The sequence below is a fragment of the Grus americana genome, chromosome 29 (genome assembly GCF_028858705.1).
Source record: "Grus americana isolate bGruAme1 chromosome 29, bGruAme1.mat, whole genome shotgun sequence".
In the NCBI taxonomy this organism is placed as follows: domain Eukaryota; kingdom Metazoa; phylum Chordata; class Aves; order Gruiformes; family Gruidae; genus Grus; species Grus americana.
The window spans coordinates 602592-625667 of record NC_072880.1 but is presented as its reverse complement, the minus strand read 5'-3'; the positions used below and the strand labels follow the sequence as shown (position 1 = coordinate 625667).

Here is a 23076-nt window from a genome sequence, read left to right as displayed (position 1 = left end):
TGGGGGGGGAGTAACGGAGGGGTTGCTGCAGCCTCCCTCGCCTGGGAATGACTGAGGGGGCGAGGCAGGGCTGTGCCCCCCCTCACTCGAGGCCGCGCACCCCCAGTCCATGCGCCCTGTGCCTTGCTCTGCCCCCTACCCACGCCACGTACCCCACACTGTGCCCTCCTGTGTCACCCAGTGCCTCCCAGGCTGTGTCCCCCCGCCATGCCACATACCTCATGCCATGCCCCCCTGGGCCATGTCCCCCCCCATGCCAATGAGCGTCCCCCAGGCCGTGCCCCCTGTGCCACGCAGTGCCTGCGGCAGCAGCCCACCCTGTGCCGCGTTGTGCAACACCCCAGGGAGCTGCAGCTGCACCCAGGCAGGAAACCGCAGGGCAAGGGGAGCGGGTGCTTGGGCACCCTTGCGACGCCACGTTCCCCCACCCCAACCAGCCCCGCTCTATAAAAAGCCTGGCAGGATGCAGATGTGCGGGTGGGGGGAGCCCCGGTACCCCTGTCCCCCGAAACCAGCGTGGCTCCTGCTGGCACAAGTCTGGGGTTGAGTCACCTGCTTCTGCCCTCCCAAGCAGGCAGGTGACCCCTGGGGGGGCGAGGGGCCGGATCCTGGGGTCAGCCCTGATGGCCCCCAGCCTCGAAAACCCACCCTGGTTTCAGGCAGCGCCGCTGCCAGCAGAGCGGAGCCTGGCAGCTAGCCCCCTGGGTGGGGAAGGGGCCGGGTGTCTCCTACGCCCCCCCCCCCCCAGCACGCACACCCTGGGCACCCATCTATCCTGGCACCCTGGGGGGCCCCATCCCCATCCCTGCACCTCCGCAACCCCCACCACCATCCCTTGCCCATTGCAGACCCCAGCCCCAATCCTGCCCCATCCCTTCCACTTTGCAGTCCCCAGCCCTGCCCCCCCCCAGCTCCATCCCTTCCCCACTGCACCCCCAGGACCACCCACCTTTTCTCAGCCAACAAGTTTATTTTACTCCTTTGTTACACGTCCCAGTCTCGCTGCGTCCCCCCACCCCGGGTGCCAGAGGGGGGATTCTCCCCCCGCCCCTGCAGCGGGTCGGCTCCGGCAAAGGGTGGGCAGGATCGGTCCCAGCAATAGGGCAGCACGGCCCGGCCGGAGTCCAGCGGCGGGCAGCGGCCACCAGGCAGGAGCAGGGTCCCCGTAAGGGCTGGGGACGTGACCGAGGGGTCCTCCGCCAGACCCTTCCCCACACGCCGGGGTCATGGGCCAGTCTGGGGGGGGGGCATTAGCGGGTGCTAATGCAGCTTGCAGTGGACAGGGTGCAGCAGGGCCATGTGCTCGGCCCCCTTGAAGGGCAGCTTCTCGGTGGAGTAGTAGTGCACGACCTCGGGGATGCTGGCAAAGGCGCCGCTGGCCTGGCTGAGCGTGTACTTGTTGTCCTTGGTCTGGGCCACGATGATGTGGACGCAGCCCTGGCTGGTCCTGGGCGGTCGGTGGGCGTCAGCGGTGCCGCCAGCCCCCCGGCGCCCGCCCGCCCCATGGCCGCGGCTGCATCCACCCCTGTTTGTTCCCGTCCCTCTCCGATTGTTTCGGCTCCAGGGGCTCCGCTTCCTCAGGAAGGAAACGCCACCGGCGCTCCCGACAATGTGCCGGGGAGGGGGACGCACAGCCCCCCCCGCCCCAGTGCTGCGCCAGGATGCCTGGGTCCCCCCGCGGCTTGGGGGGTGCCACCCCCCCCGGGGCCTGGGTGCTCCCACCCCATCAGGGCTCTGGTGTAAACAACTTGGGAGGGGCTCCTGCCGCTGCATTCCCCCCCCCCCCCCCGCCCCGGGGCCGGGACTCGGTCCGTGGCCGCTCGGCTACTCACTTGAGCGCGATGGAGTACTTGCCGCTGCCGGTCTCGCTGGTGCGCACCAGGTAGCCGGCCTCCCGGCACGCCTGCAGCCGGCTCTCTGCCTCGGCCCGCGTGATGGCCCCGTGGTACCAGCTGCGGGGGGGGGGGGATGCCAAGGGGACACTGAGGGGTGGCAAAGCCCTGGACACCCCCTTCAACCCCCCCCCCGTTTCCTGCCCCGGCTGCCGCACGTGGCTCGGCCTCAGGACTCACGGCTGCTTCTCCAGAGCCAGGGCAGGGTCTACCCGCTCCCCCTCGGCGTGCTCAGCGCCCACCGGCTTCAGCATCTTGGGGGTCCAGCTCTTCTGACGTAGGTGCTGCCGTGGCGCCTCCTCCTTGGGGCGCTCCGAGCCCTCAAACTGGACTGGAGGGGGGGTGGAACAAGATATGAGCCCCCAAAGCCCCATCCATGCTACTTTCATCCCCACGTCTAGCTCCAACCCCTGTCCCCAGCCTCAGCACCATCCCCATCCCTGTCCTCAGTCCTGTCCCCAGTCCCATCCCTGTCTCCACCTGTGTCCCCATCGCTGTCCCCGTCCCCACCACCGCCCCCGCCATGAGCAGGGGCATCTTCAACCAGACCAGGTTGCCCCAAGCCCTGTCCACCCTGACTGTGCATGTTTCCAGGGATGGGGCAGCCACCACCTCTCTGGGCACCCTGTGCCGGTGCCTCACCACCCTCACCCTAAAAAACTTCCTTCTATCTAGTCTGAATCTCCTCTCTTTTAGTTTAACCCCCCCCTTGTCCTATTGCTACAGGCCCTACTAAAAAGTCTGTTCCCATCCCAGTCCGTCTCTTTGTCCCCGTCCTCGTCTCTGTCCCCATCCCCTACCTGACAGTGCTTTGACGATCTGCTCCTTCTTCCACTCCCAGGGCTGCTCATACTCGCCCGCTGGGCGCTCGTCGTTCTCAGGCAGGCGCCCGTCCCCGGCCCTTGCCCTGCGCTCTGGGGTTCCCCCGGGTACCCCCTCCCCGGGCTCATAGGGGGTGTCATAGAGCTGGGGCCCCTTCCCTGCCACCTCCTTGCCCCCGGGCCGCTTGGCCGGCTCCGCCTTGCCGCCCCCCTCCCCAGGCTCGCCAGGACCGTCCAGCAGCAGGATGGCTTTGACCAGGGGGTCCTTGGAGCCCCGACGGCGGATTTCTGTGGGGAAGAGGGACAGTGGGTCGGGGGGGGGGGGGGGGCTTGTGTGTCCCTTGAGACACACACACAAAAAAACCTCCCCCCCCCCCCCCCCCCCCCCACCTGCCCTTGGAGGAGGGATGTGCACCAGGGTCCCCATGCCGGGGACGCCCATTGGGAACTGGCTCTGGAGGAGCAGGAGCAGGAAGGGGCCCATCCTCGTGGCGCCTGGCCTGCTGTCGCAGCCCCGAGGCTGCCGGTGCGGCAGGATGCTACACCCCGCACTGGAGCTCAGCCCCACGGGAGGCCACCCCGGGGGGCTCAACACCCCCCCCACCACCACCAGCCCCCGCTTCGTGCCGTGGCGCCGGGCTCCACCAAACAGCCTGGGCTGCCCCGCACGGGAAAAAAAACATCAGCAGCAAATCTTTTATTTCCAGCTTCCGGCCGAGTCAGTTCCTGTTGTTCTGGCCAGCTGGGCGGCCGCCGCGCTGGCCGGGGGGTCGCTGGTTGGGGGGCATGGCTGCGGGGGACCCTCAGGGGTGCTGTGTCCCCCCACTCCGCCAAGGACAGCCGGGTGGCACTGAGGACTTCGCACCGTCCCCGTGCACCCATCAGGCGATGGCGGCAGGTCGTGGCACCGGGCGAGGGGCCGGCGGGCACGGGTCAGCGTCCGGCCTCGCGCCCGCTCCTTATCTGGCCCCACGCAGCCGCAGGAAGCGGCAAGCGGCTTTCCTGTTCCCGGAGCCTCCCGCGCCAGGCGGCTCTGAGGGCGGCCACGCGCTCCCAGCTGGGGAGCGGTGCCAGCCGCGCTGCTGCAGGATGGCATGGCACGGCATGGCACGGCACAGCATGGCATGGCGCAGCACGTACCTGTGATCATCTGCTGGGCGTCGTAGGGCTCCATGTAGCCGTCGTTTTCCCCCAGCCGCTCAGCATCCCGCTGCCCCTTGGTGCGCTTGGCATCGTAGGGGTCGGCGTAGTCCTCCAGGATGATGACCTGGGGAGGGGACGGGCACCACTGGCCTCAGGGCACTGCTGGGGGTCCCACTGGGTGTGCCCATGGGCACGGGCGCCCAGCCAGGCAGGGGACAGGACACTGGGGTCCCCGGGGGAGGACGGCAGCTCATCCGGGGCCAATGGAGCCATGCCACAACCCCACGAGGGTGCACCCAGTCACACCTTTGGGTGGGGGCAGCGCCCATTGCTATGCGCCCCAGTGGTGGGGAGGAGCCTGGAGAGAGCGGGGTGCTCGGGGACCCTTTTGGGTCACACCCCACCCCCCCCCCACCCCACCCCCCCCCACCCCCCCTCCAACTGGCTCCCAGCCACCCCCGGGGCTGTGTGGGGGTGAAAGTCCGGCTGCTCAGAAAACCTTTACGTCAGCCTTTGTTTAACCAGCAGCCGAGTGCCGGGGTCAGGGAGGGATGAGACACGGCAGGACGCAGCGAGGGGGCCCAGCCAGCGCCCCCCCACCCCACCCCATCCCCAGCAGATGAAGGGCACTTGGGATGAAGGGAGCTTTGAACAGGACTTGAAGGCAGCAGAGCGGGGCGCGATGAAAGGCCGGGGTTAGCTGGGCTAATGAGCCAGAGCCCAAAGAAGTTAAAGCTGCCGGTGCCGCGTGCCGCCCCCCCCCCCAGTCCTCCCTGGTTTCCCCCCCCTTACCGTCTCCGTCTTGGGGGTCTTCCCCTTGTCCTGCTCGGGGGCAGGCAGGCTGGCGGGCGGGGGGGCAGGGTACCCCTTCCCATTCTTCTCATGAGCCTCCACCTTGATGAGGCGGTTGATGTAGGTGCCACAGGTTTTGGGGGGTCCCTCCGGCGCGCCCCCCTCCGCTCGTGAGTTCTTCCGCATCTTCCCAGTAGCGGCCTGGAGCAGACCCTGCAGATTGTCCCGCGACAGCCGGCCACCCCCCTCCTTGCCACCCCCCGGGCTGGCCCGGCAGCCCCCCAGCTCGGCAGCCGAATTCTTGCGGCTCTTGCCCAGGCTCCCGCTGCCCGGCCGAGCCCTCTCCGAAACCGTCTTCAGGTTGGAGGGGAACTCCTTGAACCACTTGGCCGCCATGGGGCCAGGGAGGGGCAGGGTGCCGCAGCCCCCCCGGGGCTCCTCGATGCCCCACGGCCACCCCGCCGGCTCAGGGCCAGCTCAGCCGGGGGGGCACGGGGCAGCCCGGCTACCCCCAGCCCAGGGAGCGGGACCCTCGGCGACCGGGGGCCAGCCCGGGAGGGGAGGGGGGGGGTGCGGGCAGGGGGTCCGGGGCCTTCGCCCCCGGTCCGGGCGGGGGGCTCCAGGCGTCCTTCGCCCCCGCGGGGACGGCTGGCGGGTCCCCAGGGGTGCCGGTTCTCGCGGCCCGGGAAGGGGACCGCGTCTCCCCGGGGGTCCCTGGCCCCGGGGAAGGGTCCCGGGGGGGCGCGGAGCGGGCCGGGGTCTCTGTTCCAGCGATGGGACGAGTCGGGGGCGGGGGTCTCGCCGGCCGTCCGGGGGGTTCGGCCGGGGCGGCTCGGAGGGTCTTCTGCCCCCGGGGAAGGGGCCCGGGGGGGGGTCTCTCCGTGCTCCGGGGGGTCCGGCCGGGACCGGGCAGCCGGTGGGTCCCGTCGCGGCTCCTCGGCGGGGCCCGTCTCCGGGGGCGGCGGGGCTGCAGGGGGGGTCAGGCCGGCCCGGGGGGCCCCATGCGGCGGCGGCGGGACGGGACGGAGCCGGAGGGGCGGCGGGGCCGGCGCTCCCCGCCCAGATCCGGAGGGGGCGGCCCCGGGGGACGGCACGGCACCGGCCGGGCGGGCGGCCACCGGCCCCGGCAGCCTCGGGGAGCCCCGGCCGGCCCCTCCGGCGCCGGGCAGTGCCGGGCGGCTCCGTCCTCCCCGGGCCGGGGTCTCTGGCCGGAGGCTGCCGGGGGCTGCGCGGCCCCCCGAGGGTGGCGGGGGGGGGACACGGAGGGACGGACCCCGCCCAGCTGATGGGGGGGGGGGCTGTCAAGACCCTGTGTGTACACCCCACAGACGCTCCCCCACACGGACCCTCACGCACAGACCCCCGCACAGCCCCTGCGTGTGGACCCCACGTACGGACCCCCGCACCCCCCCCGCCATGCACAGCCCCTGTGCACACCCCGACGGGGCGCACAGCCCCGATGCGCTCGCTGCCGCTGTGGTTCACACCACGCCAGCGAAGACCTACTTCTGCTGGCTGTACCCAACCTCGCCGGAAAACCCCAGCCAAGCCCAGCGATTCAGCTCTGCAGGTTGGCAGCTGGGCTGCGCGGTGCCGGGCTGGGGGGGGGCTCACTGAGTCGTTTGCAACAGCACAACAGAAAGCGATGAGGAACAGGGGTTTGCAGGTAAAGGTGCTTCCCCCAGCCCCCAGGATGGGGTTTGCGAGGGCCGGAGAACCCAAGGTCCAGCAGCTCCTACGCACGGTGGGTGATGCTGCTGTGGGGGGACCCGCTGGGAGAACAGACCCGGAATCGGCTGGTCCCCAGCACCGTGTCCCTCCCCGTCTGGGTGCAAGGAGGTGCCGGGGTGCTGGGCAGCCTGGAGCAGCAGCGCAGGGTCACCGCCAGCGCCGTAGGAAGCGGTGGCAATTTCCTCAGCAGCGCTGCAGGGCAGGATGTGCCTCACAGTGGCGAGGCGCCGCTGCTAGGCTGGCGCCCAAACTGGCCGTGGGATCTCGGCCGGCTTCAGCTTTGCCTTCTGGAGGCCAAGGAAAGCTCCGTGGCACCGCCAGTAAGCTTGGGTGTTAGCTTAACGTGAAAGGTGCTGGTTCGTTTGCAGATTTAAATCTCCCCTTAATGTTGACAGGGGCCTCAAAACAGCAGGACAGACGCGCAGGCAGCGCCATCTCGGTGGCTCGGTGCCGCGACGGCGTTCCTGGCAGCGCACCATCCACGCATCTCTTTTGGGAAGTCTCCCCCCATCCCCATCCTCCGCAGGGGAAGGCTGCGGGAGCGTCTCCGGCAGCACAGATGGCACCACGCGCCAGCTCCCCCGACGAGCCCAACCAAGAGCCGAGCCAGCGCGGCAGTGACGAGCAGCGAGCGCGTCTGGGAGCGGGACGGATCCTCACACTGGGGTGGGTGAAAACAGACGGGACAGGCAGACGCCTGCCAGACTTGCACTGTTCCTACCACACTTCCAGCCTCAACGCTCACGGGGTGGGCAGCAGAGGGTCCTGCAGGGTCCTGGTTAACTCTCCCACTCATCCCGGCCTGGAAAGCTGCTGGGATTCAGGAGCAAGAGCGTTCTCCTAACCAACTCGGCGTACCCCAACCCAACTCTGTCGCTGGGGCGGGCAGGCGCAGCTCGCACCTCACCAAACAGCACCACCACCAGCTGTACAAACCTTCACTGAACTACCTTACCCCCCCCTTCCCGGCGGGTTCCTCGGTGCTGATTGAGCTAAAGAGGGGAGGGGAGCGCAGCTGCCTCCGGCTCCCCCCCCCCCAGCACCAGGCTGGGGAGGGCACAGGACCCTGCTGGGTGCTGGGCCAGGGCTGAGCTGCTCGGTGTCACAAATGCCCCCGTCCTTCAGCAAAGCATTTAAAAATTTAAAATTAAGTCCCCTGGCCATGGCCAGAGCAGCCATCAGTAATCCCTCTCCTAGAGCAGCTTTTATTTTCTTCCCCCAAGGCCTAACAAGGAGAACATCTGCTGGAGGAGATAATGGACTACTTCTGAGGCCCTTTGATTTTTCTAACAACTTTTATTCAAACACAGCAAATTAATACTGATGGTTCAGCTTTGACACACTAATGAGCCAGCTATGCCCTCCAGCCGAGGACACAACAGCAGAAGTTAGATGAGTTCCAACACCCCAATCTCCTTCCAGCAGCCTCAGGACAGAGCAGGGGCTGAAGCAACAGGGCATGACTGCAGCAAAACCTTCCCTGCAGCACTGAGCAGAGCAGGAACAATGGCTTGAAGAGGAAAAGTAAAATAAAACCCCACAGAACGGGGCCACTCGCTGCAGGAGCAAGTTCTCAGCAGGGATGGGAGCAGGAATCACACCCAGCACTGCCCCCAGGTTTCATCCGCAGGTAGGAGGGGCTCGGTCACCCTCCCCCTGGTTGGTGGGGAAGAGACAGGGCAAAGGGGCTACAGCTCTGGGTTTGGCACGGCCGAACCACCGCTCATCTCCTGCCGCTTGGCAAGACAGGACACGAAGTTTGGGGCGAGAGCTGGCAGCCCTGGGCTGTGCATACAAACAGCTCATCCACAGCGGGACACAGTATCTGTCGTACAGATCTTCCCTTCTCCACTTCCAGGGCGTAAATTTGCAGTTTATAAAGAGAAAAGTCTGTTCTTGGGCTGGGAGAGAAAGGGGCAAGAGCCATGTTTTCCCTTGTTGTCAAAAAAAAAAAAAAAAAAGGGAAAACAACAGTTTTTCTTCTTCCACCATGGCTGTTCCGGACCTTCCCGCATGGCTTGTCCATGAGCTTCGCAGTCAACGCCAAGAGCCCCAGGGTTTTCCTGTGCCCCACCTCTGGCACCGTCCCTCAGCTCCAGCCAGCACCCCGTGACCAGGGCTGAAGATGCAGCGTGGCACAGCCGCTGCAAAAGGGTTTGCTCCCTGCCAGCACAGGGTACGATCCACCCAGGAGCAGCTTGGAAAAAAAAAAAAAATTAGTCAGACCAGCATCTTCAAATTAACAAACTGTAATTTTTCTCCAAAGATACATTTTCCATACACATCCATCATACACTGTAACAAAAAAAAGCAGTGTACATGAAATAAGAAAATAAATTAAATCCATAGCATAGGTAAGGAGGACGCTCTAGACTGGAGTAGAGTTGAAAGTTTCCAGCGATACAAGAGGCTCAAAAGTTTGTTTTAACAAGAATGCCTGCTAACAAGGGTCCAGCAAGTGTTTTAGGTCAGTCCAACTGCTTAAACAGTTTTATTTAGAGTTTTTAACAGCCATTATTGTCCTGCAACAGGCAGAGCTATTACATCCTGGGAAAAAGCCGAGAGGCATTGTTAAGATCCAAGGAGAGCATCCAGAAGATAATCAGATTGGTCCTGCAGCATCCGTGCTAGCCATCCTCCTTGGGCGGTGTGTACCAGCCTGAAACAAGGAGAGATCAGTGAGGGACGAAGCTGCCCAGGGAACACAAATCTACGCCCGGAAACGCACCGCTGGACAAGCTGCTGAAAGCAGCAGCGCAAAGACATCAAATCCCGCTTCCAAAAGGCCGCGTCTCCCAGATTACCACGAGGCTTTCTTCCCAGGTTACTTCCCGACACCACCCAGATAACGACACGCTGTTTTTAGTTTTAGCCAAAGGAGCCCGGCGCTGAGCAGCGAGGCCAGCGGGATGCTGCAGCCACGCGCTCTGCGTTAAGACAGCGGCTGCCGTCGCCGGCTGTCATCTTGCTCCAGGTAATCTCTGCGCTTGGGGCAGAAAAAACTCGAGCAGCTCATCTGGATGCTCAGCCTAGGGGAGCCCGGACTAGCAAGGGGAAAGGCAGGCCCTCTCCCTCAGCCCTTACCGTTCTTCTCATGGATCTGAACCAGGGACTTGTAGGACTGCTGTGCCCTTGTCAGGCTGTACTGATTCTGCAAGGGAAGCCAGGGCGACCGTCAGTCCGGCTAGAACCCAGCACGAATATCCCACACCCCTTCCCTACACAAACTGCGCTGCCACAGAGCCAGATGTCCGCCCGTCTGCCTCCATCCCGTTCCCAGCCGCTCCTCAGGTTCCCTTACGCTGACCGGGCCCTACCTTATTGGCTCCAAATTGTACTCGCGCTTTCCCCTTCACCAGAGTTGCGCTGATCTGCATAATCACCGACTCGATGGAGTACGCGCTGCTCCAGCCCTGCGGGACAGAGCGCAAGGCGGTGAGGCCAGCGTGGACTGGACCCCTGCCCGGGGGCTGCGCTTTCCCCAGTGAAAGGGCCTTTCCGAGCCTGGCAGAGGCATCGTGAAGCCATGCCAGGCAGCTGCCAGCCAGGGGTACAGGCAGGATTCGGCTGCCAGCGGGCCCTGAGCAGCAGGAGTACAAAGCGTGGCTGACAGCAGCTACCCCAGTCCACGTACCGGCCGGTACCCACCTGTTTTGTAAGTAGCTCCATGCAGATGGCACCGCCACCCAGAACATACCTTGGGGAAGAAATCAGGAAAAAAAAAAAAAAAAGGAAAGAAAAAGTTACATCAGAGACGGACACAGCCTCACCCACCCGCTGCTCCAGGGATGAACCGTTTTCTCAGATGGAAAAATGCACAAAAAACATCCACCGCCCCTGTCTGTGCTTCCCGGGAAGAGCTACTGCAAACTCTTATCAGAGAGATTACGGGACTGCGCAGCGCTGGATAAACTCTTAATGAAAACTGCTGCAGGAAGCGGCGCTGAGGACCTCAGTGAGCAGAGACAGGCAAACAATTACTTACCCCCCTGACAGCACCGGGGACACGACCCTTACAAACGGTGGATCAAAAGGAAAGTTATCCTGGAACAAGAGAAAGGAAGCAAATCCATTGAGAAACGTCGATTCACTGAGGCAGGCGTATCTTGAGGAGGGGGAGGTATGGGAAGCCTTACTTTAAAGGAGAAGTTTAGGAGGATGAAATCTGTTCCTTCTTTCTCTTTGAGGATCTGGAGATCATTGTGCAAAGCGCTATCCTCGTCAACCCTGCCGAAGGAAAAACCCGGAGGGTCAGAGTCGAGGTCGTGCACCTCAAGTCAGCTGTGCTCGCTGCCACTGAACCCCAGAGCTACTGTACCTGCACAACCAGGCTGCCACATGAGCCCTCAGGTTCTCGCCCAGAGGGCAGCGACAGCACCACGGGCTGTCAGCATTCTGCTCCTGGTTTGCAGAGAAGACCATCACACCCTTTTTGCATGCTGCCAGCTTAAAAATAAAGACTGCCTGGCCCAAGGAAAAGGCAGCAGTGGTGTCTGGAGGGTGTGAAAGCTCGGGGTTTTGTCTGATGCACCTCTTCCAGGACTCTAGGAACAGCAGACAGACTTGCAGAGCCCTCAGATTATGTCATCTTTCTCTGGAGATGACATCTCCTTTCTGATGTGGAGACAGCAAGCAAGCTGCCCGAGAGAGGCTAACCTAAGGTCTGCCCGGTGCTCCCCTGCCCTGCTCACTTCCCCCCTGGCTCATGGGGACGTTTTGCTCCCACTACCAAGATCCACCACAGTTGCATGATCCCCAGCTATGCCACCTACTTCAGGAGTTTGACGTTCCAATCATATAGGCTGTCGTTCACTAGTTCAACTGCATAGTATCCTGCAAGGCAGAGAAGCGGTGTGTCACTACAGGAGGGGGGGTTGAGACCGAACCACCCAGATTTCAAAGCCCCTTGGCTCTGCAGCACAATCTCAGCTTGGCACAGGCTCCCCCCCAAAAATGCAGCACTTAGCCAGAAGGACTGTCCTGAGGGCAGCAGTTTTCCTGCAACTGCTCTTTCCTGAGTCCTTGGGCTCGGGAAAGGAGTAGGAGCAGCATCAGCCTCCAAGGCAGATAATCCTCCCACCCAGCAATGGCAGGGAGCAGAGACAGAAAGGCAGTTCCGCTCGCTCTTGACAGAGCCACCACCAAAGGGCAGAGATCCTCTCCCCAGCTGAGCAGAGCAGAACAGCCGTAACGCCCGTTAGGTGCCACCCAGAAGGAGGAGGAAAACCCTGGCGCGAACAGCGGAGCGGCAGCCCCCTCCCTCGAGCTCCCCGCAGTACTTACCGCCCTTGAAACTTGGTGATCGGTAAATATCCCTGAGCTCCTTCATTAGCCGGTCGGTGGCCTGCACAGACCCAGACACTGCACCCTACGAGGAATTCGGGAGGAGGGAAGTCGCACTGTTACACTGCACCCACCACGGCCGCTGCTCTATGAGGCAAACGCCTGAGCTAGAACTCCCATCCAGCCTCTAAACTAGACCTTACCACGTCCCCCACCTCTCAGTCTTCCCCTTTCCCCCTACAGCAACTTCCCTTGCCCCACATACGCCACCCCAGGCAGCACAGCTGCAGCAGAAACACCTCTCTGCCCTCTCAGCTGCGTAAGAATCTCAGCACAGGAATATAAAAGCACAACCCACCAGCCACCTCTGCGGCCCAAAGCGAGGTGCAGCTCCTGGGAGCAGAGGGGAAGCCCAGATCTCGCTGCAGGAAGGCTGCCCCACGTAGCACCGATGCCTCAGGGGCTCCCGAGGCCCACGCTTAACTCCCTGAGCTGCAGAGGCCGTTCACAGACTTCTCTGCACGAGCCACGCCAGCCCCTGCGAGCCACTGCTGTACCTCTGGCCAGGGACGGCCCCTGTGATTTAGGGCCAGCAGGTGCCTCCGTCACTCTCGCCCACTCTCTGCTTCCCCAACCCACCCGCCCGCCAGGTGACACGTACATTTAAGTAATCTTGCCTCTGGTTCTTTTTTATTTTCTCTAAAATGGCCAGGTTTTCCTTCCCAATGCCTTCATCCTCTGTCTTCTTCCCATCTGCTGGCTCTTCTTCTTTCATCTCATAGTGGTCCAAGTCCTCAGTGTCCTGGGAAGGGGAGAGAAGAGCTAGTAGAGACACGTCTTCGCTCCTCCCTGCTCCGAGTACCGCAGATGGAAGCTGCCCTGAACCAGAAAGAATTCCCGGTGCAACTCTCCCTCCCCAGGAAGTCCCGAGCCCTGATCCGAGACAGAAACGGGGTGGAAGACACAAGGCCTCGGCGTGCTCAGTGAAGAAGTTTCAGGCACTGGACCCCCGCTGCCCTCCAGTGCCAAAGGCAGCAGGCAGAGCGGCACACTTTCCCTTCCAGAATTTAATTGGGCTCATACAAGCTCTTTGTTCGCTGGATTCTTCCCTGCCAAGTCTCACGCCTGTTTATAATTAGCCATTAATCTTACGTATGCTTCCAAGCAAGCCCCACGTAACTGAAGGGGCACTGCATCGCGGCACGCGCGTGGCTCGAGCAGCCCCACGCCGTGTTTCCGGGCGGCTGGAACGCTCGGCGCTGCTGGGCCGCGTTGTTCCCCCTTCACGAACACAAACCCAACACAAACACAGGTCGCTGGCAGCACGAGATGACAAAATTCATTGGCGCGGGATATATTTTCTCCTCAAAAAGAGGTGACGTTTCACCGTGTGGCTGGAGGCTCTTTGTAGCTCAGCTCTCCACCGCACAGCACGCCCCCAATGCCCTCCCTAACCCCAGCAGAGGCTCGTGTCCCTCATCCTTTTCCACGACGACGCTCGTCAGGCTGACGCGTGCAAGACCCCTCCGATGTTAATAACCAGTAAAAACCAGTTGCAGCAATCGGGGGCCACTGCATAGATCTCTCCCCGTGCACAGCAGCTACTGCGCTGTGTCAACACGCAGTGTTCAGCTGCCTGCAAGCGGCTGTGGGTACGCACAGCTCCGGCGCTGGTATTAAATCCTCCGAACAAGTGTTTACTTCAGCCTCTCCAGGCTAGCTGCTGCTATTCTGGATGAGCAACATTTTTGGAAGGGCTTTGACATTTTTAGACTGTCACACAGGAAAACAGATCCTCCTAGAAAATCCCTCGAGTGGATTAACCTGCATAACGCATCTCTGCACCAGCACACGGCTCTGCTCTTCCAGTACAGCCCAACAAACCCAACAGCTCAGCAAGAAACCTTTGCTCTAAGTGAGAGCGTTGTCCCTGCACAACGATGTCTGGTGTTAGCAGAAAGCACGAGGGGGAACGCTCGGTTCCCGAGGATTTCTGTTCCAGCCCACAGCAGCGCGAGGACTCGCACATCACAAATTTGCCACGAAGCAGCGAGTTTGCAGATAGGCGAGGTTATGTTGGTACCAGTTTAAGCCTCCTCATTTTCTCGGGGGGACCCTGGCAAAGGCCAGCCTTGATTTAGCAAACTATTAACTTTGTTAAAACCCCAACAACTGCTAGGCGTGCTGCTGCTAAGTGACCTGCCCCCAGGTCCTGCGGTGCTGCTGAGTCGGTGCCCGGGAGAAGCGCGCAAGGCATCGCCAAACGTCACCATGGAGATTCAAGATTATTCCACCCACTTCTAGAGATCTCTAAACCGCAAACCAAACAACCGGAGCCTGTGGGTTTTGCAGCACGATATTCTCAGCCTGCAGTGAAGTATGGCTGCCTCTGCCGCTCCTGCCAATTAGCTCACTTGCACACTCAGCCATCCTACCTAATCCTCTCTGCGGGAGTCCCATTTTCACGGTGTGATTTCCCTGCCAGCAATGACAACCCGGAAATCCCATTGCTCACGAGTTAAGTTTCAGGCTCTAGAGCACGGCAGAGCGAGGTGAGAGAAATTGTCTAAGGGGCTCCACTCTCAGCTGGTCCGCGTGCCTTCGGAGGCCACAGCTCTGCCTCTCGGCTGCTGCGGTCCCCTGTGGTTTGTGAACACACCGCTCCCACCCGCGGCTCGGGATCTGGGTCCCCAGCAGCAAAACACCGAGAACGATCTAGCCTTTGAGCCACACAGCAGGCTTTGCCCCGTCTGGGCTCCACGAGTTCCTCCCGGACACCATCCCTGTGCCCTTGCATCTTTCGGCGGGCATCTCGCTGCGCTCAGCTGCCCGGTGTACTTCCTCATAGAGCAAGGCAGCACTTACCTCTGGCATCTCTTCATCTTCTTCTTCAGAGGACACCTCTTCCTGCGTGCTCTGCAGGGACAAAAGGACAGAGACAAAGATCGCACCGTCAGCTTCCTGAGGCAATGCTCTCCTGCCTTCCCAGATGCTTCTGAGGCAAGGTTAAACAGGAATTTACAAGCAGAACCAAGTTAAAAGCAGAGTGAAGCCAAGAACCTTTATAGGAAGCTACACCAGAGCAGCTACGCAGCACCAAGGCCCAATGGAGCAGGCTGGCATCACCCAGGACAGGAATCCACCCCAGGGAGATCAACACCTCACCTGCTGTGTTCCTTCTTCGGGGTTAGGAAGCCTCAGCCTCTAAAGCAAACTCCAGGGAACTCACTTTATGAACGCAGAAAGCCTCCTCCCCAGTAACCCACCTGTTCTGCCGGCAGAGGCTGGTCCAGCATTTCAACATCTGGATGTTGGGGGAGGTTGTAGAGTTTGCACAGGTCGGAGATTATTCGCTTCAGGTGCTGCAAGAGCTGTCCAGAGAGCAGATAAGTGTCAGAGAAGCGCAGAGACCCACACACCAAGCTGAGCCTCGGCTGTTCTCCGCACTACAACGCTTTCCCTTGCAAACGAGCGAGCAAAGGCCCAGCAGCCGCTCCTTCCCGCACAGCACGGCTCCGAGCAGCGGCAGACACAGGGTGGAGGGAAGAAAATCACACCCCAGCATCAAACTCAAGAGAAGTCAGAGCTGCTCATCCCAAATTTCCTGAACCCTTCTGAGACCTGACACCCCTCCCCGCCTCGGGCAGTTGGGGTTTTACCCTCAAGAAGCCGCCAGTCTCTCGCCACCCCCCCTTCTCCGCAGCAGTGCCCCCTCACCAGCGTATTTCCTTTCCTGACTTCCGCCAGCCTCTCCAGGATAGCTGCCAGGTTCGGATCATCCGACTCCACAGACCATATTGGGGGAACAGCTGGATAAGACTCCTGGAAAGGAGAAGGTTGTGTTTGAGCCACTGCAACTGCCTCCGTCCCACAGACGCAGCCGGTGGGGAACAGAGCAGGGAGCCAGGCTGGATGGGGAGCTGCAGCCCCACGGATCCCTCCGGGAACGACCTGTGAGCGGCTGCATCCACACTCCAGGCTGATCCCAGGCCAAGGGCAAAACAAGCCCCTGCTCCGACCGCGCCAACCTGGCTCGGCTCTGCGCCACCTCCCCTCAGCCCAGGGTGGAACGCGGAGGGTGGTGACGTTTTGACGGGGCCTTTGGGGTTAAGCGGTGGAGGCAGGACGCTGAAGGCATTCCGCGCAGCCCCATGAGCCTCTCGCCTCGCCAGCTCTGGGCCAGGGGCGCCGCAGGAGGAGAATCAGGCGTGCGTGACCCGACGGCACCCGTGCGGGGGCAGAGGCCAAACGGGTGCCTTTAACCCAGGGCAGAGCCACAGACAGCCTCCGATGACGCTCCCTAGTCACCCCTCTGGAAAATCCCAGCCCCGTGGGGCTTCCCATGCTCCGCTGCTCCTCGTCGGGAGCCGCAATACCGGCTAGAAGTTGCCGTACAAGACGGGCCACGCGCCCCATCGCAAACTGAGCCAGAACCAGCACCCCCTAAACCCCAGGCGAGAACGAGCCAGAGGGGACGCGAAGAGCCTGATGCTGGTGCCGCAGGTACCCCCTCCCCCAGGCACCGCTGCTCAGGGCCACCGGGGACCCCCCCAAACCCCGCCCCAACCCAGCCAAGCACAGAGAAGGGGGGCAGGGTCTCCCCCAAGGGAGGAAGAGCCCATCCGGGTGCCGAGAGCACCCCGTGTCCCCCCGGGGGGTACCAGGCAGCTGCCCCCGGGCCCTGCCCGCACCTGCGGCCGAGGCTGGAGCCTCCCGGGTTTGTTCTGCTTCCCGGTTCGGGGAGCCCCGCGGAGCTCGGGGGCTGAGCGCAGCCCGCACCCCCTCTCACGGGCCCGGGAAGGCGGGGGGCCGGAGGCGGCTGAGGCTTGAGCCCGGCCTCGGCCTCCCCCGCCGTGCCCCGCAGCTGACCGCTGCCAGCCCGGGGGACGGCGGGGCCCGGGCCCGGCTCGCCCCGAGCCGCACGGGCCGGGCCGGTAACCGGCCAGCAACGGCGCTGGGCTCCGCCGAGCCGCGGTCGCCCAACGGTCGCGGCCCCGACCCCCGCTCCGGCTGGTTCCCCGAACCGGCGCGGCCTTTCGGTCCCCGGGCCGCCCCCGCTCCCCCCTCCACCGGAGCCGGAGCCCGCGCGTGTCCCGGGCCTCACCGTGATGTTGCAGTGGATGCGGACGGGCCCCGGCGGCGGCCCCCGGGAGGCGGACGCACCGGCGCGGGCCCCGGCCCCCGGGACGAACTCGCAGCTGATCTCGTCGGGGCAGGCGCTGCCGATGCGGAACCGCTCGTGGCCCCGGTGGAAGATGGACTCGAGCAGCCGCAGCTCCCGCCTCAGGAGCCGCCCGGCGGGGGCCGCCGCCACCTCGGTTCCGCTCCGCCCGGGCCCCCCCGCCGCCGCCTGCGACCCCGCCGCCTCCTCCGCCCCCGCCCGCTGCATCTTCCCATGGAGGGACCCGCTCCGCCGCCGCCGCCGCCGCCGCAGCCCCCGGAGCCGGCCCAAGATGGCGGCGGGACGGCCCCGCTCTCCGGAAGTGCCCCCTCCCGCCGCCAGCGGAACGGGCGGGGCCGCAACCGCCGGAAGCGCTCGCGCAGCTGGGGGGGGGGGGGGCGGCACGACCGAGCCGGAAGTGACGCCACCAGGGAATCGCCCCGGAACGCGAGGAGGCGGGGCGAGAGGGACGGGAGAGCCCCGCCCCCTCGGGTCGGGAGGGGGCACGGGGGGTCACGTGGCAGCACGGGGGGGGGCACGGGGGGGCACCGGGGGGGGGGCACACACGGCACCGGGGGGTCCCGGGGGTCCCTGCGGCCGGGGGGGGTCCCGGGGCCCGAGAATCCCCTTCCCCGCACGTGGCGGGGCCGCGGAGGGGCTCCGGGATCTGCCCGGGAGCTTCATTCCCGGCCCGGAGCTCCCCCGCCCCGCTGGGACCGTGCGGAGATGCAGGGCGGCGGGGGGCCGGGCCCCGGTGGAGCGGAGGGTCGGGGGACCCCGGCCCCCCCCGCCCCTTCCCCTGCTCCCCCGGTGTCCCCGCGGCGCGGCGGGGCGGGGGCGGGGGCGGCCCCGGGGCCGCTGACGGCGGCGGTGACGGCGGCGGAGCGGGGAGCGCGGGGCGGCCCCGGCGCAGCGCCCGGCACCGCCTCCCGCCCGGGGCCGCCCCGCCCGGGCCGCCGCCGCCGCCGGCTCCAGCACCGCGGAGAGCGCGGGCAGCACCGGGGACAGCGCCCGGGCACCGGCAGCGGCACCGGCAGCGGCACCGGCAGCGGCACCGGCAGCGGTCCGCCCCCATGGCGCTGCTCCGCGTCCTCTGCCTCCTCGCCGCCCTCAGACGTAAGTGCCGGGGGGGGGGGCGGGCACCGGCACCGGCGGGAGGGGACCGGGGCCGGGCCCTGGGGCTGCGCCTGTTGCACAGGACCGTCCGGCGCCGCCCCGGTACCGACCACGCACAGACCCGGTGCCGACCCCGCTGCGGTGCCTGAGCCGCCCGCTGCCCCCGCCCGGCCCGGCGGCGCTCCCGGGGCTCCCCGGGGCTCCCCGGCACACGCCCCCCCCCGCCCCGCCCCGCCCGGGGCTCTGCGGTCCCCGGACCCGGCGGCTCCGGCTGCCCGAACCGCTCCGCCGGGGGTGGGCAGGGGAGGGCAGGGATGGGCAGGGGATGGGCAGGCAGGCAGGGGCAGGCAGGGCAGAGGGGCTGCAGGCTCTCTGTCTGGCAGCACCGGGGCTCCAGGCCCTGCCCACCCCCCCCCGGAGCTGCTCCGTCCCAGGCACCGCAGCCCCCCCCGCTCCCCCCATCTCCCCTCCCGGCCCCCCCAGGCCTGTGCCCGGCCCGTGACACCCCCACGCCGTCACACCCACCCTCGGGGGGTCCGGGGGGGGGCCCTGCCTGGCACCGTGGGGCTCAGTGTCCCGCCGCACCCCAGGGAGCCTGGGCACGGACACGGAGGAGCGGCTGGTCGAGTATCTGCTGGACCCCACGCGCTACAACAAACTGATCCGTCCGGCGACCAACGGCTCCGAGCTGGTGACCGTGCAGCTGATGGTGTCGCTGGCGCAGCTCATCAGTGTGGTGAGTCGGCCAGGGCTCTGCTTCCCTGTCCCCCGGGGGAAGGGAGGGGCCCTGCGCCCCCCCCGCCCGCCGCCTCGGCACCCCGAGTCACCGGCCTTGCTCTCTCCGCAGCACGAGCGGGAGCAGATCATGACAACCAACGTCTGGCTGACCCAGGTGGGAGCCCTCTGCTCTGCCATGGCCCTGGGGCCCCCCATGCCCACCCTGAGGACCCCCCTGCACCCTGCACCCCCTGCACCCTGCCCTGGGACCCCCCCTGCACCCTGGACCCCCTTGCACCCTGCACCCCCCTGCACCCTGCCCCGCACCCCTCTGCACCTTGTCCTGCACCCCCCTGCACCCTGTGTGGGACCCCCATGTCCACCCTGCCCTGAGCCCCCCCGTGGCCGGGCCGGGCTGAGCCTGCCTGTCCGCAGGAGTGGGAGGACTACCGCCTCACCTGGAAGCCAGAGGACTTTGACAACATGAAGAAGGTCCGCCTGCCCTCCAAGCACATCTGGCTGCCCGACGTGGTGCTCTACAACAAGTAGGTGGTTTTTTGGGGGGGGGGGCGGGGGGGGGGCTGCGCACACCCCAACCCCATCCGGGGCTCGGAGCGGTGCCGTTGCACGGCTGGGGCAGGGCCAGGGCTGACAGCGCATCCCTTCGCCCCAGTGCTGACGGGATGTACGAGGTCTCCTTCTACTCCAACGCGGTGATCTCGTACGACGGCAGCATCTTCTGGCTGCCGCCGGCCATCTACAAGAGCGCGTGCAAGATCGAGGTGAAGCACTTCCCCTTCGACCAGCAGAACTGCACCATGAAGTTCCGCTCCTGGACCTACGACCGCACCGAGATCGACCTGGTGCTGAAGAGCGAGGTGGCCAGCCTGGATGACTTCACGCCCAGCGGCGAGTGGGACATCGTGGCGCTGCCAGGACGGCGCAACGAGAACCCCGATGACTCCACCTACGTGGACATCACCTATGACTTCATCATCCGGCGCAAACCGCTCTTCTACACCATCAACCTCATCATCCCCTGCATCCTCATCACCTCCCTGGCCATCCTCGTCTTCTACCTCCCGTCCGACTGTGGCGAGAAGATGACACTCTGCATCTCCGTCCTCCTCGCCCTCACCGTCTTCCTGCTGCTCATCTCCAAGATCGTGCCGCCCACCTCGCTGGACGTGCCGCTGGTGGGCAAGTACCTCATGTTCACCATGGTGCTGGTGACCTTCTCCATCGTCACCAGCGTCTGCGTCCTCAACGTGCACCACCGCTCGCCCACCACGCACACCATGCCGCCCTGGGTCCGCACCCTCTTCCTCTGCAAGCTCCCGGCGCTGCTCTTCATGAAGCAGCCACGGCAGAACTGCGCGCGCCAGCGCCTGCGCCAGCGCCGACACACCCAGGAGCGTGCCGCCACCGCCACCCTCTTCCTCCGGGCTGGCGCCCGCGCCTGCACCTGCTATGCCAACCCCGGCGCTGCCAAGGCCGAGGGGCTCAACGGCTACCGGGATCGGCAGGGGCAGGTGCCGGCCCCCACGGTCGGCTGTGCCTGCGGGCTGGAGGAGGCGGTGGACGGCGTGCGCTTCATCGCCGACCACATGCGCAGCGAGGACGACGACCAGAGCGTGAGTCGGGGCGGGCAGCGCGCGGTGGGGTGGGCAGGGGATGTGGGGTGCAGGCAGGGCTGTGGGGTGCATGTAGAACTGGGGGGTGCAGGCAGGGCTGCGGGGTGCAGGCAGGGCTGCTGGGGATGGACAGGGCTGGGGGTGCAGGCAGGGCTGCGGGGTGCAGGCAGGGCTGTGGGGTGCAGGCAGGGCTGCTGGGGATGGACAGGGCTGCAGGGTGCAGGCAGGGCCGTGGGGTGCAGGCAGGGCTGTGGGGTGCAGGCAGGGCTGCTGGGGATGGACAGGGCTGCGGGGTGCAGGCAGGGCTGTGGGGTGCAGGCAGGGCTGTGGGGTGCAGGCAGGGCTGCAGGGTGCAGGCAGGGCCGTGGGGTGCAGGCAAGGCTGCTGGGGATGGACAGGGCTGCGGGGTGCAGGCAGGGCTGTGGGGTGCAGGGCATGTGCTGGTGCACGGCTGCACCACAGGAGAGGACGTGCCCGAGCACCAAGGGGGTCCCTGCCTGGCCCGGTGCCTGGGGACCCCCCGCAGCCCCCACCCAGCCCCGGCCCCTGACCTGCTGCCGCAGCCTGAAGCCGTTGCTCTGGAAACCCAGGAGGCTCCTGGGAGCCCTGACCCTGCGCCACACCGTGAGGCTGCAGATTTTGGTGGAGCCAGCCTCGGATGGGGCTGCAGAGCCGGGGGACGCTGCCCCCCCGCCCAGCTCAGCTCACCAGGGAGATGAGTTTCTCCGGGCTCAGCAGCGTGGGTGGCAACAGGGGGAGCGAGCCCTGCAGGGCCCGCGGCGGCCCTGGGGGCTGCGGTGCTGAGGGAGCGGATTCGGGGCTCTGTGGAGCTGCCGAGCTCCCGGTCCAGATGCCGGTGGCCCCGGCCCTGACCCAGCATCTGTCCCGGCCCCACGCAGGTGAGCGAGGACTGGAAGTACGTGGCCATGGTCATCGACCGCCTCTTCTTGTGGATCTTCGTCTTCGTCTGCGTCTTTGGCACCGTCGGCATGTTCCTCCAGCCCCTCTTCCAGAACTACACCACCAACTCCCTGCTGCAGCTCGGCCAGGGCACCCCCACCTCCAAATAGCGCCGGAGCAGCCGCTCGCCCTCCCCACCAGCCCCGGGGACAGCAGGCTCCGTGCCCTCTCCCTGCCGCCAAGCCGGGGGCCCAGCCGGTCCCGGGGCTGGAGAGCTGGGTGCTGGGCTCCGGGCAGCCACTGCAGACCAATAAATATTCACACAGGAGGGGGCTGGTTCGTTTTAGCGTCATTTCATCCCGCACCGCTCCCGGCGGGCAGGAGGGAAGAGGATGCAGACAGGGTTGGGGGGAAGGGGGGCTCTGGCTCCCCGTGACCAAGGTAGGAGGCTGGGGGGGATTTGGCTCTGGAAGAGGAAAATCCCAATTGCTGAGGGAGGGAGCGCGGTGGTGTGAAAGCGGCCCCCCCTCCCGGGATGTGCCCGGTTCCCTCCCATGCTCCGGGGAGCACTGACTGCTCACACCCCCCACGCGGGGCCGTGCGGGTGGGAGGTCGGTACCCCAGCACGCAGCCCCCGGCCCCTGCGCCGTCCCCAGGAGTCCCAGGAGCCGCACAGAGCCGCGGTGACGCAGCAGCAGCAGCAGGGGCACGGGGAAGGAGGATGGAGCTGCAGCGAGGTGAGTGCATGTGCCAGGCAGGAGGGGACTATTTTTACGTCCAGGCAGGACCAGGGCAGCGAGTGCCGGGGGCTGCTCCACGCTCTGGCAGCGCCACCATCCCCTGCTAAACTCCAGGCTTGGTGCACCGGAGCGGAGAGATGAATCATGCGAGGAAAAAGGGAAAATACAAATCAATGGCAAGTCGAGGCGGGAGCAGGCGGCAGCCAGGTCCCTGCCATGGGTCACGCAGGGAAGCTGGGCCGGTGGCTCCGGCGGGTGCGGCGGCATGTCCCGCACTCTCCCTCGTGGGCAGGAATTAGCCTCATCAGGGAAAACTGAAATGGAGCGTTTGCTATAAATACCACTAATCCTCCGTGCTGCGGGGAGCACGGCGCAGACGGGGGCCGGCGGCACGCAGTCTGGGGGACGCTGCATGCTGGAAATTTAAATCCCAGCACTTCACCTGGCCAGAGAAATCCCGGGCTGCTTCAGCTGCCTGATGCTCCTGGACCTCAGGGCTGCACCCCAACAGTGAAACGTTAAGAGCTTTGCACCCCTAAAGCAACATCCTGCCGGCCCCACGCCAGCGGCTTGTCCTGCTTTTCCCACCTCCACGTCCCCTCTGCTGTCCGTGTAGCCCTGGGAGAGACCCACGAGCCCCTGAAGAGCAGGAAAGTGCGGGGAGCACATCGGGAACCCCGATACCCCCAGACACAGCGCCCTGAGGAGCTGGCAGCGTGACGGAGGGGGGGGCCACTGCGAACAGAGGAGCCCCCAGCTCTGTCACCTGGGCCCTGCTCCGTGCGCAGGGGAGAGCGGGACGCCGAGGCTGCTGCCACCCCCCCGCAGCTCCGCGCCGCAGTCAGCATCGAGTCTGGCAGCTGCGGGCAGGGTGAGCCCGCGTCAGCCTCTCGGCAGGCGTTTAACCTGCTCGGCCACAGCCCGTCTGCCCGCCGGCCGCCTTTCCTGCTGCGCAGGGAGACACGCACAAACTCGAGGCGCAGGCAGAGCCGGGGTCTTGCTCCCCGGGCTGGGCTCCCCCAGCCTCAGGACTTCTCCTCTCCGGTTTGGGCTACGCTTCCCCGCTAACTGCTTTGCGTTCAACCGTCCCGTCCCAGGCCAAGCCAGCACAAGCCGTGCAGTGGGAAAGGGGCTGCTCCAACAGCG

The 23076-nt window shown here is 65.3% G+C and overlaps 3 protein-coding genes across 4 annotated transcripts; 1 reads left to right on the top strand and 2 right to left on the bottom strand.

The window, feature by feature from the left end:
• Positions 1 to 950: 950 nt before the first annotated feature.
• SHE (Src homology 2 domain containing E) lies at positions 951 to 5634 on the bottom strand. Its single transcript, XM_054806663.1, has 6 exons — positions 4649 to 5634; positions 3854 to 3980; positions 2693 to 3001; positions 2073 to 2223; positions 1833 to 1952; positions 951 to 1447 (listed from the first exon to the last, which is right to left on the bottom strand). The coding sequence occupies exons 1-6, from the start codon at positions 5042 to 5044 to the stop codon at positions 1261 to 1263; spliced, it is 1290 nt and encodes a 429-aa protein (XP_054662638.1). The 5' UTR covers positions 5045 to 5634; the 3' UTR covers positions 951 to 1260.
• Positions 5635 to 7652: 2018 nt separating this feature from the next.
• On the bottom strand, positions 7653 to 17196 carry UBE2Q1 (ubiquitin conjugating enzyme E2 Q1). 2 transcript variants are annotated; one of them, XM_054806278.1, is made up of 13 exons: positions 16767 to 17196; positions 15380 to 15484; positions 14929 to 15033; positions 14528 to 14578; positions 12324 to 12464; positions 11663 to 11747; positions 11152 to 11212; positions 10516 to 10606; positions 10365 to 10423; positions 10028 to 10076; positions 9697 to 9792; positions 9464 to 9530; positions 7653 to 8576 (listed from the first exon to the last, which is right to left on the bottom strand). In XM_054806278.1, the coding sequence occupies exons 1-13, from the start codon at positions 17049 to 17051 to the stop codon at positions 8254 to 8256; spliced, it is 1518 nt and encodes a 505-aa protein (XP_054662253.1). In that variant the 5' UTR covers positions 17052 to 17196; the 3' UTR covers positions 7653 to 8253. The 2 variants fall into 2 exon arrangements, with proteins under 2 accessions (XP_054662253.1, XP_054662254.1); XM_054806279.1 differs by lacking the exon at positions 7653 to 8576 and adding an exon at positions 8613 to 9038 and having other exon boundaries at positions 16767 to 17130.
• Positions 17197 to 17390: 194 nt separating this feature from the next.
• CHRNB2 (cholinergic receptor nicotinic beta 2 subunit) lies at positions 17391 to 21519 on the top strand. Its single transcript, XM_054806281.1, has 6 exons — positions 17391 to 17939; positions 18530 to 18675; positions 18787 to 18831; positions 19092 to 19201; positions 19330 to 20290; positions 21190 to 21519. The coding sequence occupies exons 1-6, from the start codon at positions 17897 to 17899 to the stop codon at positions 21358 to 21360; spliced, it is 1476 nt and encodes a 491-aa protein (XP_054662256.1). The 5' UTR covers positions 17391 to 17896; the 3' UTR covers positions 21361 to 21519.
• The last annotated feature ends 1557 nt before the right edge of the window (positions 21520 to 23076 follow it).